We start from the raw sequence: 17,719 nt of genomic DNA, 5'->3' as shown, positions 1-17,719 counted from the left end.
TCAAGAAAAATAAGACGAGTTACAAAAAAAATATGTTCAGTTTTTGCTGAAGAGGAACACATCTCCACAGCTGAGGAGGTCTGGCTCACATTTTGACCTCTCACGGGAAATACAACAAAAGCTTTCTTTCATAGAGCTTTGCAAAGCCACTCTGAAAACAACCGCTGGAGAGACAGAATTTGAATGCCTCTAACCATGTAGGATCTTTTGATTTTCTCTCACTACTGTTCCCACAGCCAAAAGCATATTAACAGAGTCCTGGATGCATATTTGCAGATGTGCGATAACGTTGATGAAGAGATACATGTGAAAGCTCTTAATGATTGAAATAACAGCCTTAGGGCAACTATAATGTGCCACGTTATAGTTGCCCAATGCTTTTGAGTCGTGACATAATATTGGAGTAATTTCAGCAGTGGGTGTATTTCCGCCGTTAAATGCATCTGTGTTGCAACAAGATGAACCAAGCTGCAGTGGTAGCAAATTAAAATTAAAGTACATGTCAGTCGGTGTTCAAGTGAAAAAGAAGAGTGAAACTTCACAACAAAAAAAAACAATCACATTTGGACATCATTTTCCACTTTAAAGTAACAAACCAAAACTCAAAACATGTTTACAGAAATATCAGATGATGGACGCATTTGTATGAATGAAGGAATAATGAAGGAATAACATCAGAGCTTGCTGTGAGGGAATAATCAAATCATTTCCTGCTAATAACAATTTCAATGTTCCCCTCCTTAACTATAAAATCCCACTTTTCTGTTGTCGAGCACAAACTGCAGTTCAACTCTATGAAACCATGACGCGGTGCAGATGTGTGTGTGTGTGTGTGTGTGTGTGTGTGGGGGGGGGGCTGGTGACTGTTTGCTGACAATAAGACGCGGCGGAGAACAAGAGAGGAGCGTGTCCGTAGCCGTTTCCTGCATCGCTGCCACAGTCCTCCGGGTGTTTTCATCCCCTCCTCCCGTCTAAAGTTCCGCAGTCTTTAGAAGGTGTTCTTCAGCTTTTTGGCCACCTCCGCTAAGATTTCGCCCGTTTTCTTCTGCCAGTTCAGGACGTGTTTGGACTCGGCGCACCACAGCTCGCCGTGCCGGGGCTCAGCATTCTCGCAGCGCTTGCGCACCTCCGCCTGCTGCTCCTGGTGGGTGGACGCAAAGCGGTCGTGTTACACAGACACGCACATGTCTTGGTGCCGTATTGAAGTTTCAAGTTTTATTTTCCAGATATATCATACTTAGCAATGCAATGTACACTACCGGTCAAAAGTTTGGACACACCTCACCTACACCTACTCATGCAATTTCTTTATTTTTTATCTTTACAACTTTCTACGCTGCAGATAGATACTGAAGACATCAAACACATGAGCATGCAATTATGCGGTAAAGAGTAATCTGTGTATCTTTCGTTCAATCGTTTTTCAAAATAAAACAGAAAATGAAAAAAACGAAATAATGCCTTGTTTTCTCAATATTCATTCCCAAAACCAAAATGGAAAAACGAATAACGAGTGTTTTCCCGTTTTTTACAATTCTGTGCACAAATGTAAAATGAAAAGAATCGGAAAACAGCCGATAGTTCGATTTGAAGCAAGGTGTGTTGACCCGGAAGGTGAAATGTAGAAAAGAAACAAAACGTCGTCCGTCACGTCAGTGTAAACTTGGGTGGGCACAAGATGCAGTTTACGCATTTCCTGACGTACCTAGAGCTTTTTTATACCAGACCAGCGGACGACGTTGCATGTTGTGATTTTCTGCGACGCAACAAAAATGTATTTATTTGTTTGTGCGCTTCCGTAGTTTGTTAATCAAAATGTAAATATATACAATTACCATTGCATGTTGCACCAATATGTATTTCCGTGAAAAATCTGTTTCAATCAAATCATGCCTTGCACTAACCGAACTTAACTGTGTTGTACAAATATTAGATGACTGTTGAATACGAAGCAGGCAATGTTTTGTTATCAGCGATTTCTCCTTGTGGATACAGTGCATACAGTGAACACATTCCATGTTGTTTGAACGTTTCCTTGTCTGTCTGAACGAACGGAGTTGGGAGGAGTTGTAATGAGTGTTTTTCATGTATGTGGCGATATTGGTAGGTGCCAGATATGTGACTGACAGGTGCGCATGGGCATGGCTCGCCTGCTGCCAGCGGTGCGAAGCAGCCTCTCCATATAGCAATGGGAATATGTGCTTAAAAGTGAACTTGGGCGAGTCACACAAAGTGTTTTATGGGGATTTGGGGTCGGTGAGCTGCCTGAGAGTCACTTCTCTGTTCAGAAGGTCAAATGGGCGATGTCGAGTTGTGAATTACCCCATAAAACAACATAACACAGGGTAGCAAGTTCATCTAGACGACTGCTGCCTGCTGTAGTGACGTAGTCCTGGACTCTTCTTAATCACTGCTGCTGCGTTGCAGTTTGAACACATATATATATATAGATATAGATATATATCTATATCTATATATATACATACATATATATATCTATATATATACATACATATATTATATATATATATATATATATATATATATATATATATATATATATATATATATATATATATATATATATATATATGTATATATATATATATATCTATATCTATATCTATATATATACATACATATATATACATATACATATATATACATATACATATATATATACATACATATATATATACATACATACATATATACATACATACATATATACATACATATATATATATACATACATACATACATACATACATACATATATATGTATATATATATACATATATATATATATATATATATTACTAATAGGCAGCGGCGAAGGGCAACAAGCAAAATCACTTCCTGCTTTTAACATCTGCTGTAGCTCGGACAACTGCAGATGCGAATAAACAAAAGTGGCCAGTTAACGTAGTAGCGGGTTGAACCGAAACACCGGCCATATCGTTCGTCTACTTGTTTATAGTTTTCCTTCCTTGTTCCACATTTCACCTTCCGGGTCAACACACCTTGCTTCAAATCGAAACTATCCAAATTAGGCAATCGGCTGTTTTCCGATTTTTTTATTTTCCATTTGTGCACAGAATCGGAAAGGGGAAAAAACAAAAACACTCGTTATTTGTTTTTCCATTTTGGTTTTGGGAATGAATATTGAGAAAACAAGGCATTATTTAATTTTTTCATTTTCTGTTTTATTTTGAAAAACGATTGAACGAAAGATACACGGATTAAGAATAACTCTAGATTGCTTTATATGAAAGGTGGCTATTTTGAATAATTTAACATGTTTAAGTTATTTTACACTTTTGTTTCCTACATAATTGCATTTGTTTTTTAGTTCATACATTTTACACATCCATTTAGGTTTAATGTGAGTTAGGAAAAAAAATCTATTTCATTGATATAGTAGGTAAATTTAAGACGCAGCTAGGGACATCTATTGCACAGATTTCTTGTTTTTATTTTTTACCTCAGTGCCGTGCTGCAGCTCAAACTTGTAGAAGAAAGCCCAGGCGTCCCCCAGGTCTGGTTCGATCTTCACGGTCCTCAGGAACCACTCTCTGGCCTTGGTGATTTTGCGCTCGCTCCAGAACAACCTACAGGTGCACATGGGATAATCAGGAGCAATGACTTAACAAGGTCGGGACGAGCGGGAGAAGGTGTAAGCAGTGACGTCGTACTTTGCCACGGCGAGCAACACGTGGGGATCGTGCTCGCACTTCTTTAGGGCGTCGACGCTCTTCGTCTTCCTCTGTGGCCTGGCCTCCAGGAACACCGCCTCAGCCCACAGGATGCCTGGGCGAGCAAAACGGCAAGTCAGAGAGGCAATTATGTGAGCTGACGATGACAAGAACGGTTGTGGTTAAATGTTTGATAGAACTATAAAGTCTGCTGTAAAGCTTTGTGTTGACACCTGAGTTGGGACACTCCTGGAGGGCTTTGGCCATCAGCGTGTTTGAGATGTTCTTCAGTCCGGCCCTGAACTCCAGCCTGACCGACTCCAACCTAGTCATCACGAAAACAAACCTTTTAGAAGCACTCTCTGCGTCTCTCGCACCGTAGTGGAAAACACCATCATTTTGAAACAAGAAATTCCTTTGTGGCTTCACATTCTAGAACAACAGTGAAGTGATTTGTCATTCTCCTCAATCTGTAGCCTGCAGCAAATTTTTGGACTCTGCGTCCCTCCCGCTTACTGTGTTCCTGGTGAGAGAGCAGGATGTAGTGGGGTGGGGTCGAAGATAACTAAAATGTGCTGCAGAGCAGAGAGTTTCTCAAGAGTTTTTTTAGTTCTCGAGATTGGTCTTGCTCAAGAGCGGTCTAGAGACCACTTTATAAGGGTCTGGGTCTCGTCTTGGAGGCATTTTTACTCGGCCTTGTCTCGGTCTGGGTGGACTCGGGGGGGGGGGGGGGGGGGGGGGCATTTGATCAAGACCAGTCGAGGCTCAGCCGACACTACAATGACAAATAACAGAAAAGAATCCAGCTGCTGCCGTTTTACGCTCTGTTTGTAACATCCAGAGTGACACACCCCCTTGTTCCTAGTGAATGTGTTCTTCATTTTATACAGCAAAGTTTTTCTTTTTGAAAATGGTTTAAAATAGTTGGAAATCAGCAAAATGTTAAAGAAAATTATTAAGATACCTTGCTGAAAAGAGATGTTGCTGTTCGATTGAGAAACAAACTTGAATTCAAAAAAAAGATACTGGTCATTTTTGTTTGGTCTTGTTGGCGATTTCTACAGTCAGCCAGTTGGGAACATGTTTGACACCTTACACAGCAGAGCGTTTTCTCACCATAGCTCGGGACTCTGGGGATTCTTGAGACGGGCCTTCTCCAGGATGGCTCTGGCTCTGGTCAGCTGTCCCACTCGCTCTTCAAGGCGAGACAGCAGCAACCATAAAGCTCCCGAGTGAGGGCACTTTTTCAACTACAAGCACAAAAAATATTATTAAAAACAACAACAAAAACCAAAAACATTTCAATATATATTTCAAATCCGTATTGATCTCAACCAACCCCTTGGTTGTAGGCCTCTCTGGCCTTGTCCATGTTCTCGCACTGCTCCTCGATCTGGCCTCTCATCATCCAAAGTTTGGGGAAATCCTCGTAATGTTTCAGTGCCTCTGTGCACAAATCCTGGGCGGCCTCGATGTTTCCCAGCACCCACTCCAACTTGACCGACTTCATGAACACCTGTGCAGAGAATAAACACAATCTTTTTGAGACGATTATAACTAAAAATGCAAATTGTATTGACTTTCAGATATGCGGGCTGGATGTTATCCCTTACTTCATTTCATATATGTGATAAACAAGGGACAGGCAGGGTGGCTTGTGTACGCCTGAGCTACAGTTGGGTATCAGCATAGCAATCAAAGCTTTGATGAAGATAGATACTACCAGACCTTTGCACTCTTTGTACCTCTCCTTTATAATCTCAAGGGCAGGTGATCGTTGTTATACATTAACATTGTGGAAAACAAAAAAACAGAAACACCTCTGTCTGTAAAACAGATTTGTCCAACGCTTGGTTTAAAGCATTATGGATAAAATTTTCTGGTTCGTCCTGTGAGAATCTAAAGCAGTGCAGCCAACACAACAGCACGTTATCGTTGCCCAATCTGTCAGCACATACAATCTAGATAGGTTGAGGAAGTGGAACTGGGTAAACATGCTGTAAGAAAGTGAGAGTGTTTTTCAGTGTACAACCATGCCAGGCCTGGACTTGATATTGGCAGCCTGTTTACAGAAGATACTCAGAGCGCAATCAACCGCATGTCTGGACAGAGTGCATATTTAAACCAAAAGTGCATAACTTGAAACAAACCCCAGAGTGATCATATGGCTTCAAAGAGAGGCTGATAAAAAACAAAAATAAACTCCTTTGTAAGTAATGTGTGTATGTGTGTGTGTGTATATATAGAGTACTACCCAGAAAATTTGAATATCCAGAAAAGGTTGTAGTATTTCTGCAATTCAACTTAAAAGGTGAATTTGACATATTATATAAATTAATAATATGCAAATCAATATTTTTCAAGTTTTTATTTGTTTGGATTTTGCTGATCAGCAGCTTCAAAAAACATTTCTGACAGGACTCGCATGATGGCAGTATTTTGCTTTTAGTTTAGAGAGGCGAGTCGTACAAGCGTAGTGAGATTAGATTAACCCATGTTTTTACCCATTCTGGGCCTCAGGAGTTTCGTGTTTGAACAGTTCCGTTTCGCTTCGGATCGACTTACTCTGGCGGTCGGGGCGCTGCTGCGGGCCTTCGCCAGCAGTCGCCGGGCTCTTTCATACTCGTTGTTCTCAGACTCCAGTTTCACAGCAGCGAGCCAAATCTCTTCACTGTTTGGATTGGCCTAAAAGGGGGGAAGTAGACACAGGAGCCGAAGGGATCGTCAGACACGAGCCTGGATGGTTTTAGGAAAAGAAGGTCAAAAGGAGTGATCTATCCCGTCGTGACCTGGAAAGCGAGAGCAAGGATGCTTCTGGCTGCTGGCACGTCCTCAGCCAGCCATTTGGACTTGGCCCCCATCAGCCACAGGACCTCTGCTTTGGGACAGTGAGCCACGGCCCTCTGCAACAGGGCCTCCAAGGACTCCCTGAGAGGCGGATGGAGACGATGAGCACGGCGGAGAACAACCAAAGGCGGACATTGACTGAGAAACGACGTCGGCTTCTTCGTCTGCTTCGGAGGCGGTACGCGGTTACCTGGTGCCGTGATTTTTCTCGAAGTAGGCGGCGCTGAGCCAGACGCTCTTTTTGCTGGGGAATACCTGAAGAGCGTGGGCGTAGATGGCCCTGGCACACTCCAGGGCGCCGTGGGCAACACACTGAAACACAGGCAGTGACCGTTGCATAGATTTTAATATGGGGTCCAGCACACGCGCTACCAGTCAAAGCTTTGGACACGCCCTATGAATTCAATGTTTTTTCTTGGACAATACAGTTTCTCACTGAAGGCATCAAAACGACATCAAATCTAAGCCCACCCACCCTGTGACAGAACTATAGAGCTGGTCTAACAACATACTGAAACATTAAAGATTCCATCTTCCGAAAGTCTTTTGAGGATCTGGTTTGTGAGTTTCAGCTTGAATTTAAAACACACCTTCTTTGGGAAAGATATACTGTGCTACAATGAATAGACTGTGATACAATCAATCTGAAAAAGAGAAACAGGGACTTACGCTGTCTGCATCCTCCATCCAGGTGCGCTTTCGATCCTCTTCGTCGATGCCAATACCAATGACAGCCCTGATCACAGCCTGGCAGGTAGCCACACTGCCTGCCTTGTCGCACTCCTCAGCATCCTGCAAGAGCAATTAGAGGGAAAGAGGGTTATTACTGCAGAGAGCACAAGAAAGCAAAGGCACGCACAGTTGGCCAAACTCACCCAGCAGTAAATGAATGCCAATCTGGACACAAACATCAGAAAGAAAAACACTGAAGAGCTGACTAATCTGTACTCGTGTTAATGTTCTTCTGCTGTTGGCGCTATGAGTGCGCCTCCTCAACAAACAAACATAGTCAGAGGAAGTGTCAGGACCCAGTGAACCAGAGAGCTCAGGAAGAAGTGGGTACTGAAAATGGATGGATGAGTGGAGTTTCAGGCCTGGATTGAATAAAAACAAACATGTCCTAACCATTGCTTTGAAGGATTGATTGCAACACCGCTGTACGGCACTGAGAAAGATGTGAGTCACCACAATAAAACATTGTGTGGCCTTGAGGAAGCGTGCTGGCAAACTATCAAATGTGGAAAATCAGTGATGCAGTCTAGTCTCAAATCATAGGCGGAAGGACAAAATTATTATTTTTTTTTTACACTTTTATAACAAGCATCAAGTGTAATTGAGGTAGTTTTAATGTAATGAATGCATGTGATTTAGCTCACCGCTGTATTGATGGCAATAACGTTCCTGTTTATTAGGATTTCCTGAGCCTCTCTCTCTCTCTCTCTGCGTGATGTCACAGAAACACCGGCGCTCACCTGTATCCACTGCTCCCTGTTTATCTCCACACCGTTGGCACGCAGAGAGGTGATGGCTCTGTCGATGATCTTCTCCACCATCTGGGTGTTGCCGTTGGCTTCCTCCAGCTTGGCGGCGGTGATCCAGATGTGGCGATCCGTGGGGATGTTCTCGCGGGCTTTGTTCAGAACGCGCCGGGCGTTCTCGTACGTCTCCAAGCGGGCCAGCGCCAGCCACAGCTGGAGGAGGGGAAGGCATGCGGGCTTAGAGGTGCATTATGCACAGTGCGCTGAAGAGGGAAGCGCGACAGGAACAGAAGCGTACCTCGACGCTGGTGGGGCAACACTCCACGGCTCTGCTAAGCATGATCCTGGCGTCCTCGTGCTCTTCCAGCTCAACAGCCGTCTTCCACAATCGGACTGACTTGGAAACATTCTCCAGGGCTGTAGAGGTGAGCCGAAGACATAATGTAGTTCAATCAATATGTCAGCTGCGTTTGCATTACCCCTCGAATTGCGCGATACCTCGTCATGTGGTGGTTTATCAAATGTATTGATATAGAGGTATACTGCAAAAGTGGCATGGAAACACTTTTTTTTTTTTCGCATTTTCACGTCACCAGTTCGTGACGTACATGGTCACATGACCAGTTCACTTCAAGTAAAAATCGTGCGTTATGTTTGGACGGAGGAGGAGACAGAATATTTTTTACAAGTAATCAAAGAGAAAAATATAACAACCATTCTGGACAGCACAGAGCATCCAAATGCAGATTTAAATAAGGAATCAGAAAGGGAAATAAGGGAGAAGGGCTTTTAAAAGCGGCTTAAGCGATTCACACCATTCAGTTGAAACACCTGCAAACCGTAACTGTACTTTGTTGAAATTTTAGAAATATCGCTTTTTATTTGTGTAAAACCTTAAACGAAATGCAGCTTGAGACGTTTGTGCTGGTGCATGTAACAACAACAGTAAAAAAATAATGATATATGGGCCTGGTGAAATTAAATTGAAACCGGAGCACTGGAGATTCCAGTGAACGCAAAAGAAGTCAAACGGCAAGGAGCGATTCCTCAAACAGCAGCAGAGCACAGAGATCATAAAACCGGAAAGTAAAGCCGATAGAAAAAGAGACATGATGAGGGCAGGAGAGTGTTTCCAAAGAGGAAGTTGTCAATTCTTCCCTGTCAGTGGGGTATGCTGCCGGGAAGTCGGGACACCCAAGCGAGGGTTCAAAAGAGATGACCTAACTTGCTGCGGAGCCAGATATCCCAGCTGCCAAATGTAACACTCACAAATTCTTTCATGTAGTGTGCGACTGAAACGACAGTGCTGGTGTGGTTATTTTGCGAGACGATGAACAGATGAAGGCTGGGTTTGATTTCTTTCCTTGACGAGCAAATATTTTGTGCCTTCTCTCCGGCAGGGGAACCGTGGCACGTTATGCACCGTGGGGGGGTGTGGGGGGACGCGGAGCCCTTTCCTCTTGACGAGCTTGCAGCGATCTGCCTCGTCGAAGCATCGACTTGGGTGTCTGCGTGCCATTGTTTTGTTTAGGCCGCTGCGGTTCCACTCCAACTTGTCGAGAAGCCTCACCCTTCCTGAGAACTCGCTTCTTGGCCCTGACGTCAGTCTCCAGCTCAGCGGCTCTGATGTAGATGCGGACGGACTGCGGCAGGTGGCGGACGGCCTGCGCCACCACGGCTTTGGCTGTGTCGCCGGGCTGCAGGCGCGCCGCCTCCAGCCATACGTCTTCACTCTGGTGAGCAGAGATGAGATGCTTTTTCAAACAAAAGTCTGAGGGGCCATTGTAAACATGTTTTTTTTTCTACAGTTGGGAACATTAAGTGAGTTATGTAATAACTAGCATAACTATAAAACATATTTTTTTCTCTTTCCTTTTTCACTCCAGTTTTTTTTGGGGGGAGGGAACTCCTCAAAACATCCTTTACCAATGAAATAAAACAAAATGTTTTGGTCAACGTTCCCACGTTAGAGTCAACTATTAGCTCTGTATTTTTGATCCTCACACACTGTGAGCCTCAAATAATTATTTAAACAATTACTCAGAAATATTTACTAACAAACAGTACAAACAAATCCCCCAAAAAACAACAACATATTTGTCATGAATTTTGCTAACCCCACTACTTGGAGTAAACAAAGTGACATCTGCAGCCCTTGTGTACCTTGGGACACATCTCAGTGCCTTTCATGATGAGGTTTCTGGCCACCTGCAGTTTCCCCGTTACCTCCTCCAGCCTGGCAGAGGCAATCCAGGCGGGGGGGTGATGCGGATTGGTCTCCCGCACCGATTTCAGGAGGAGCCGAGCCTTCTTGATGTCGCTGGATGTGCAGAGGGGGCGAGAGGTTTGTCAGAAACGCTCAAGCAACTACGGGATTAACAGGACAAATAATTTGCCTTCAAGCCAGTGTGCGTACCTGATGTCGCCTCCATGTGTGGGGATCATAGAGTTGAGATCTGTCAGGTAACCTTTGGGATCCACCACTGTCTGTCCACTCACCGAGTCGGACACCTAAACGTCGAACGATATATACATCTGAACAAAATGACTCAATTCTGAGAGGGAATAATGACAATTTGTTGTACGAGACGAGCTAAAGAAGTGGAAATAGTGACCTGGCTGAGCCTCATGTCCATCAGAGTGTTTCTGGCCTGGCCAATTTTCCTCATGTCCAGCTCTCCAGTGCCTGGTGTCATCAGGCCTGGTGTCATGCTTCCCGGGTAAGGCGTGTTCAGGCCACCCAGCTACCAGACGCAAGACAAAGAAAAAAAAAAAATGAAAACAAAGAAAACAGTGGAATTGTGCACAGCGGTGAGAACTTGGTTACAGGCCGGTTAAAAGAATGTGAAACATAGCTTGCATATGATTTACACCCATTTGTGTGGTTAGGTGCATGTACAAATCATGTGCTACGAAAGAACAATATGTAAATGAGCAGTGTGTATGATTATTATTGCCGATTGTCTTAAAAAAAAAATTAAATCTGAGGCTTCTTTGAAAATAGACGAATTTAAGTTGCCTTAATTGGTAAATTAAGTAGCAAACAGTCACTCAAATATATATTCACTTAACGTGACAGCATTTATTTTGCTTTGTTCAGCATGTTTTAGGTTTCACTCTATAAAAATGATTTGCAGTGCAAGTGCATTACTTGAAAAGTTCAACTGATTTTCATTTTTCACAAGGAACTATCCTGACTCCTAGTGGTGAGGACTACAACTACGTTCTGAAGTTTCGAGATCCGGGGGGAAATGAACATGTATGAATATATGTCATTTTTTAATAATACAGACCCCTTGCAGTGGGTCCACAGTGGTGTTCTTCTCGCCACTCTGAAGGTGTTTGGAGAAGAAGCTGTCGGGGACGGGGGTGAGTTTCTCATAGCGGGGATTTCTCTGGCGTTTATTCCTGGCATCGCCAACCTCGGGGATGCTGAGCCACTCCTCCTCCGACACCTCCGACAACTTCCTCTGCACAGAGATGAAAGAAAGACGAACATACAATGAAGGACGAAAGAGAAGTGGACATGAGCTTGACATGCGATTCATTCATTTGCTCATTAATCATTTGTTCAAACTACGACAGAGCACCGGCTGTTTTAAAGCAATGAGAACCAACCATTTTTCAAGAGACAAAATCAGTTCGGTTCGTTCATTAAAATGACATTTAAAAGACTTGAATAATTTGTGTGCTGACCTTCAAATCAGAGAACTGCTGCTGGATTTTGGGACGCTCCATACGATATTTCTCAATTTCTTCTTTTTCTCTCAGCTCTCTGAAAAAACGCACAATTACCAGAAAACGTCAATATAATGTCAAGCAATACTTCATTCTGTGACTGTTCAAAATGTTGTGCCTCCGAACCTCCTTTCTTTGCGTCTTTCATCCATCCTCTTGTCCAATGCTGCATAGATGGCATCCGCTTCTTCATCATCCTTCTCATAGGGGCCACTTGAAAACAGGCTACCAGCATATCCATTAAACTGTGAAAAGAAAATACACCGTCCACGTAAAATATTATGCAGCTTGCAATCACCTTTCAAGTTAAAAATATCATTAGCTCAAGCATAAAACGGTGAGAGACAAAATCTGCTCAGTCTTTCAGACACAGGCATACAAATCAGTTATCCCATAAAAGTAAGATCTGGTACCTCATCATAGTTTGTGTCGTTCAGATCTTCATCATCGTCATCTTGGTTCTTTTTCATCTGATCCCCAACGGTCCTCTTTCCAGGCGGTGCATGCCGGTCGTCCACTGGGTCGTTGGCATCTCGAGCAGGACCGATATCAGATCGCGTGGTGAAACCAGTGGCACTGAAGAAGACAAAAGTCACACATGTAAAAGGAGCACACATGGCACAATCACTACTACTACTACTACTACTACTACTACTACTGAGTCATTACAATTTGCAAAGACTGGGCCAAAATGGTACAAGAATAGCCATTATCAAAAGCCAATCATTACTGATGCATCGCCACAAAACTGGCAGGATAAATAAATATATGTATTCAATATATGTTGGCCAGGTGAATTTAACAATTAAGTGGTCACGTCTACAAAAGGAACTTTGGGTTTCCCACTCTATGGATTGGATTCAATAATTTCGTTTATTTATTTGTTCCGATCACAATATTTCCCAACACGAATAAGATTACGATTCACAACTCTTCAACTCCATGGTCGGAAGGGAGCACGAAGAAGACACACTTATTTTACCTGCGCCTTAAAACGTGTACTCGGATGTCAAGCGTGACCCTTCTTTCCAGCCTACATTACACCTCATACATTCGTTTGCAAAATATTTCCTTCCAGGGGTTTGGTAAATGCAACACAAATGCAATCAAAAACTACAACAACAACAACAAGCTATTTAATAATATGTAAACGCAGCTGCGCTCACTAGCTAGCATTAGCATATGAGCTAGCGAGCTTACCCTCTTCCCAGACCGGGCACGTAGCCGAGGGGAGCGGGCATCCCCAGAAACGGCTTCTTCTTTTTCCCCATCAGTGGAGAAGCCAGGGGCATTGCCGGGGGTCCACCGCCACCTCCCGCAGCCCCGGAGCCACCCCCAGCATTTTTTGATACGATTTTGGTCGATTGTTTCCCTCCACCGCTGGCCATCGTTACGGCGTCACTCGGATACTCACTGGCGGATGAATAACAGTCGTACTTCCGGTGTTACGCGGGATTCGCATGGCTGTGGTACTTTATGGCAGCGCGTAAAGCTCGTTGCCAGAAAGTGGAACGTCTGTCAGCTGCTGTAAAACTGTAAATGTCCATTTTTAATATCAGCTGTCAACGTTTATTCAGATTAATGTGACATTTGATTAAAAAGTTGGGTGCATTCTTTGGCAGGGCGATGTCAATTGGACATTTCAGGCCAGTAAACTTGCTGAATCACTACAAGCCATTTCATTACCAATGCAATGAAATGACAATGTATTTCTTTCAATAAACTCCTCATTCCTATAGTGAGAAATATAACTCTGAACACACAAGTGTCGAGAGTAAAAATATCGTTACTATAATTTTGGCGTCTTCTCATTCCAATCGTCTTACATTTTTTGTTTATCGTGAGGCGAGCCACTTAATTCCTGAACAACCTGAACTCAGCATATCAACATGAACCGCTATCAGTGACTATGTCCGCTCACAAATAGTCGTTTGAGTTCGAAACAGCGCCTCTAGAGGAAAGGCGGGTTGCTGTTTCACCTTACTTGGCTAAAGATATGCCGTACCTCTCACTTCTTGAAAACGTAAGTGTTAATCAAACCACGTCTATGTTTTCATTTACCAACCGCGCGGGTTATCTGTTTTATTACTGTTTAAAATGTTTATTACAGGTAACAATTTTACTTAAAAGCCACAAGAGGGTGCCACATCCTGAATAATTATTAGGCCTGTTGTGAGATCACTGTAAATCAGGCTTTAAACGTCATTATCATTCCTCGCGCCAGTCATCTGCTTTCTGGTGAAAAAGGGATCCAACTTCATACTGTTTTCATTATGAGGGAGTGTTCAACTTCAGTTAGTCATCGTACGATGCCATTTTATAACCTTCATAGTAACTAACATAGTTCATGTTCTATCCACTCTTCAGCATTCATGGTTATGGCGGTTGCTTGAGCCTACAGAGGATGTTTGGATATGATCTTCTTAAACAATCTGATTTTAGATATTCAACAGAATATATACTTCCGTTGATCTCACGTCATTAAATCATTATGTGTGGTGATAGAATTCAGTAGAGTAGTGAATATAATATTGAATACTGCTGGTAGAGGCTTGAATTTAGAAAGATTTATTAAGAGAAACATGCATTAAAGTGCCAGAGTAATAGCCTTTCTTCCAATGTGAGTGCAATATGTTCGTGTTTGACAGTCTCTATTCAAACATGAGACTGTCTGAGCTAGGTCGGGTTGAGCCCTTGTATTTTTCCTCATTTTCATTGTCCGAAGGCAGACATTATTTCACCTCTGGACATATCAGAAGATATATAGCTCACACCGCCAAGGAACTATTTAAACATGAGGTGCACCTAAAGCTTCAGCTTCTTTTACTGTCTTCTGGTTATTTCCATTTGTTCTGCGACAAAGACTAAAAACAAATGTTGTTCAAATAAATCTACATGATGAAAAAAAAAACAGCACTTCAGTTCATTGATGGCTGTAAAATGATCATAATATGTGTGTTTGGTGCCATCAATGAACTGGAATGTTCTGGAAAGGAGGGAAAACAGCACGGCCCAGTCTGTGATGGTGTTGTGATGGGATGTGCATGCTTCTGCCTGCTTATCCGCTCATGTGTGCTAGTTTGCATGATTGCAAAACTCACTTTAATCTGCTTATTCACTTCACATGATGTGCGTGCACTGTGCAATCGAATCCTGTGCGAGCGTGCGGGAAGGAGGAGCCTACAGGAAGGAGCTCAAATTTTGCCACAGATCTTTTTATTCTCCTTATTGAACAGGCGACCGATGTGTATCAGGATAATGGGTTTATCGGCGTACCTCCGTGCGCCACCTGCAGACAAACAATCACACACACACACAAGGAAGTCAAGATGAATCACTGGCACAGCCCGAGCCGTGTTAGGAGTTAATTTTAGCTAATTGCATTCAACAATGCAGAATGGCTGAGGAGAGTGGAAAAAAATAGGACAAGGACATCATTTTTCACCATTACGCCGAGCTTGATGTCTCCCGCTTGAAAGCAGATTGCACGCACGGAATGTGCACTATACACGAGGCCGTTGAGAAGTAATTTGGTTTATTTAGCGATGATTACTCGCCACACTCTAAAACAAAGGGACGTGTCCTTGCGAAAGGACAACAGTAAATTGCTACGAGGGGCCTTCCCTAAGAAGCAGCCAGCGGATCCTCAAATGGAATTGCATTGATCCGCTAAGCTCAGTCCGACGGAGCTTTGAAGGAGGACGCTGCGGTAATTAGTCTGGGGCAGGATCTGAGACTCTGGACAAAGGGGAGAAAGATGATTGCTTTTTGTGTTGTGAATCTTAATGTATTGACGAATGTTGTGGGTCAGCCATTGTGGGTCAAGCAGGACGCGATTCATCAATTACTCACCACGGTCTAAAGCCAGGGGACGCCTTTCTCATCCTATTAACCAGACGAGCCTCAGCGTGAGCCTGACGTAGCCGGAGACCAACCGGCAGCGTTGGATTTTGTGTGTGTTTCACAATATTCTCCACTCTTGCATTGAATGGTGTTGCTTTGAAGGGCCCCTGTTCTCACTTTCACGGATGCTCTGCTGTAGCTTAAAGGTTATGACATGGAAGTAACAGACAGCGTCACAGGCCGGTGCTTGTACCTCGCTGGGGGGTTTTGTCAGTAACCTGGAAGAGCTACCAGTGAAGAATCATTGCCCTTTATGATGTCACAAAGAGGTGATTTTCACAGCTGCATGTTTTAGCACCCACTTTTGAAACGTGGCCAAAGCAGGAGAAGTAAAGGGTGGGCTGTTTTTTTTAATTTATTTTTTATTGTTGTGCGCTGACAGACAAGAGAGACAAATTAGTGTTGGGACTCAGAGATAATATGGCTACTTTAATTTTTTAACTCTGTTCCGCTGCGTGCGGTGCAAGCAACAAAATCAAATCCAATAGAAGCAGTTATCGTCCTGAGACCGAGTCGAGCTACTTCAAAATTTGATCACACGCCTGCCGCTCGGCTATGCCATCGAAGAAGAATCACTGAAGATCTGTTGCGCATACTCATTTTTCACCTGATGTTACGGCGCACACCTGCTGCCCTGCCAAATACATCATTCCAAGCTTTTCGTTTGGAGCAAAGAAACTAATGAGAAACTGAATGACTTATCAAAAGGTTTTTCATATGTTTCACATTAAAAAAGTCTGACAGGTGCCTCGCACCGAAGAGGCATTTTGTTTTCCTGCTGGCTGAGCGTGGAATTGATTCCGGACCGCTCTCGCTGCGGTTTGTTATTGAGAGTGAGACTGGCACTTATTTGGGTTAGTAGATCAGACTATAATGCACTGCTTCTTTTTTTTTTTTTTCTTTTTCAGTGGAAAGCGTGGCAGGAGGACAATATGGTGCCCTGGCACGTCATCCCTCTGCCCCTCTATTACCACCCTTGCGCTTTAATTACCGCCATACAGCCTGTTCCACATCCTCCAGCTATCCGAACAAAAGTATCCGAGTGCGGTCTCTCGCTCAGTGAAGTGTTCAATAGTCTCCGTGGCCACATACCTGCGACAAACGCGGGCCAGCGGGAGCGAGACGCAGCACCCAGAGGAATAAACAGCGGCGCAGGAGCCAAAACACAGATGCACAAGATGGAGAGATTAGAAAGAGGCAGGGAGGGAGGCAGGAGACAGAAGGGGAAGAGAATGAGAGCATATCGCCGTCCGCAGAGGTATGAAGCCTGAACGAACCTGGATTCTCTCCCATCAGATGCCTCCCAGGAGACCCGATGCAGAGAAGACTTTTCAGAGAGAGACAAGCACGGCGTGAATCTCCTCTTGTCTGCCAGAAAAAGCTGTTGTTGTGCTTTCTTAGTTCTGCCAAGGTGAACTGAGTATTTTGTGCGTGCGTGTACGCGCGCGCGCGCTTGTGCACGCATCCTTAGTGCTCAGCATTCAGGGAATTGCGAGAAAAAAACCAACCCAGAGCTAACGAGAAATGAAAGAACAGACTGTACCTGCTGTACTGGGATTAGCGATCACTGGTGGCTCTGCAATGTTCATGTACTTTTCCTCTGCATTCTCATGCTCTTATTAGGTTTTTATTTATTAAAACCGAAATATAACAACACTTGAAATAACTGCGTTGAATTGTGAATGTGTGCTCAGAGAGCCATTCAGAGAGACTTTAAGTTAAGGGGTGGTGGGGGAAGGGACCGGGGAGGGGAAAAAAAAACCAAACATAAATCACTCATCCCCAGAGAAGGACCAGTGAGCGAGATTGAGATGAGAGTGGATGATGATCGATGTTGCAAATCTTGCCTCTCGTTTCCTTTCACTGTGCAGGTTTTGCATTTTTTATGAGCCGTGGGCAAACGGCAGTTCCTTAATTCAAGTTTGGGCCGGTGTTTGCGCGGAGCAGGCAATGAGCAAGTACGGAAGATGGCGATCATGATTCAAATCAATGCGCAACCGTGATCGTGTCTCGGCCAAGTCATCAGATGGAAGTTATTGCAAAAACTTTCATTGGAAA

At 43.6% G+C, this 17,719-nt stretch overlaps 1 protein-coding gene across 1 annotated transcript; it reads right to left on the bottom strand.

The window, feature by feature from the left end:
- Positions 1-404: 404 nt before the first annotated feature.
- prpf6 (PRP6 pre-mRNA processing factor 6 homolog (S. cerevisiae)) lies at positions 405-13,189 on the bottom strand. The gene is made up of 21 exons (XM_076028525.1): positions 12,959-13,189; positions 12,172-12,334; positions 11,885-12,003; positions 11,717-11,795; positions 11,314-11,490; positions 10,636-10,764; positions 10,437-10,531; positions 10,184-10,340; positions 9,591-9,753; positions 8,319-8,437; positions 8,015-8,233; positions 7,212-7,334; positions 6,733-6,854; positions 6,485-6,623; positions 6,261-6,380; positions 5,035-5,211; positions 4,812-4,945; positions 3,929-4,020; positions 3,696-3,810; positions 3,485-3,611; positions 405-1,141 (listed from the first exon to the last, which is right to left on the bottom strand). Exons 1-21 carry the CDS (start codon positions 13,144-13,146, stop codon positions 989-991), a joined length of 2,910 nt encoding a protein of 969 aa, XP_075884640.1. The 5' UTR covers positions 13,147-13,189; the 3' UTR covers positions 405-988.
- Positions 13,190-17,719: the final 4,530 nt, after the last annotated feature.

The sequence above is a fragment of the Nelusetta ayraudi genome, unplaced genomic scaffold (assembly GCF_046127955.1).
Source record: "Nelusetta ayraudi isolate G7.1 ecotype Tasmania unplaced genomic scaffold, CSIRO-AGI_Nayr_v1 ptg000024l, whole genome shotgun sequence".
NCBI lineage: Eukaryota > Metazoa > Chordata > Actinopteri > Tetraodontiformes > Monacanthidae > Nelusetta > Nelusetta ayraudi.
The sequence above is the reverse complement of the archived record's forward strand: the minus strand, read 5'-3'. Positions and strand labels throughout refer to the sequence as shown.

What these genes read in the sequence shown, in the direction of transcription:
- prpf6 (XM_076028525.1), bottom strand. Translation starts at nt 13,146, where the DNA reads ATGGCCAGCGGTGGAGGGAAACAATCGACCAAAATCGTATCAAAAAAT. An exon ending in GAAGCGAGTTCTCAGGAAGG is followed by an intron (nt 8,438 to 9,590) that starts GTGAGGCTTCTC and finishes TCACCTCTACAG; the next exon opens with CCCTGGAGAATGTTTCCAAG. An exon ending in GAGAGGCCTACAACCAAGGG is followed by an intron (nt 4,946 to 5,034) that starts GTTGGTTGAGAT and finishes TTGTGCTTGTAG; the next exon opens with TTGAAAAAGTGCCCTCACTC.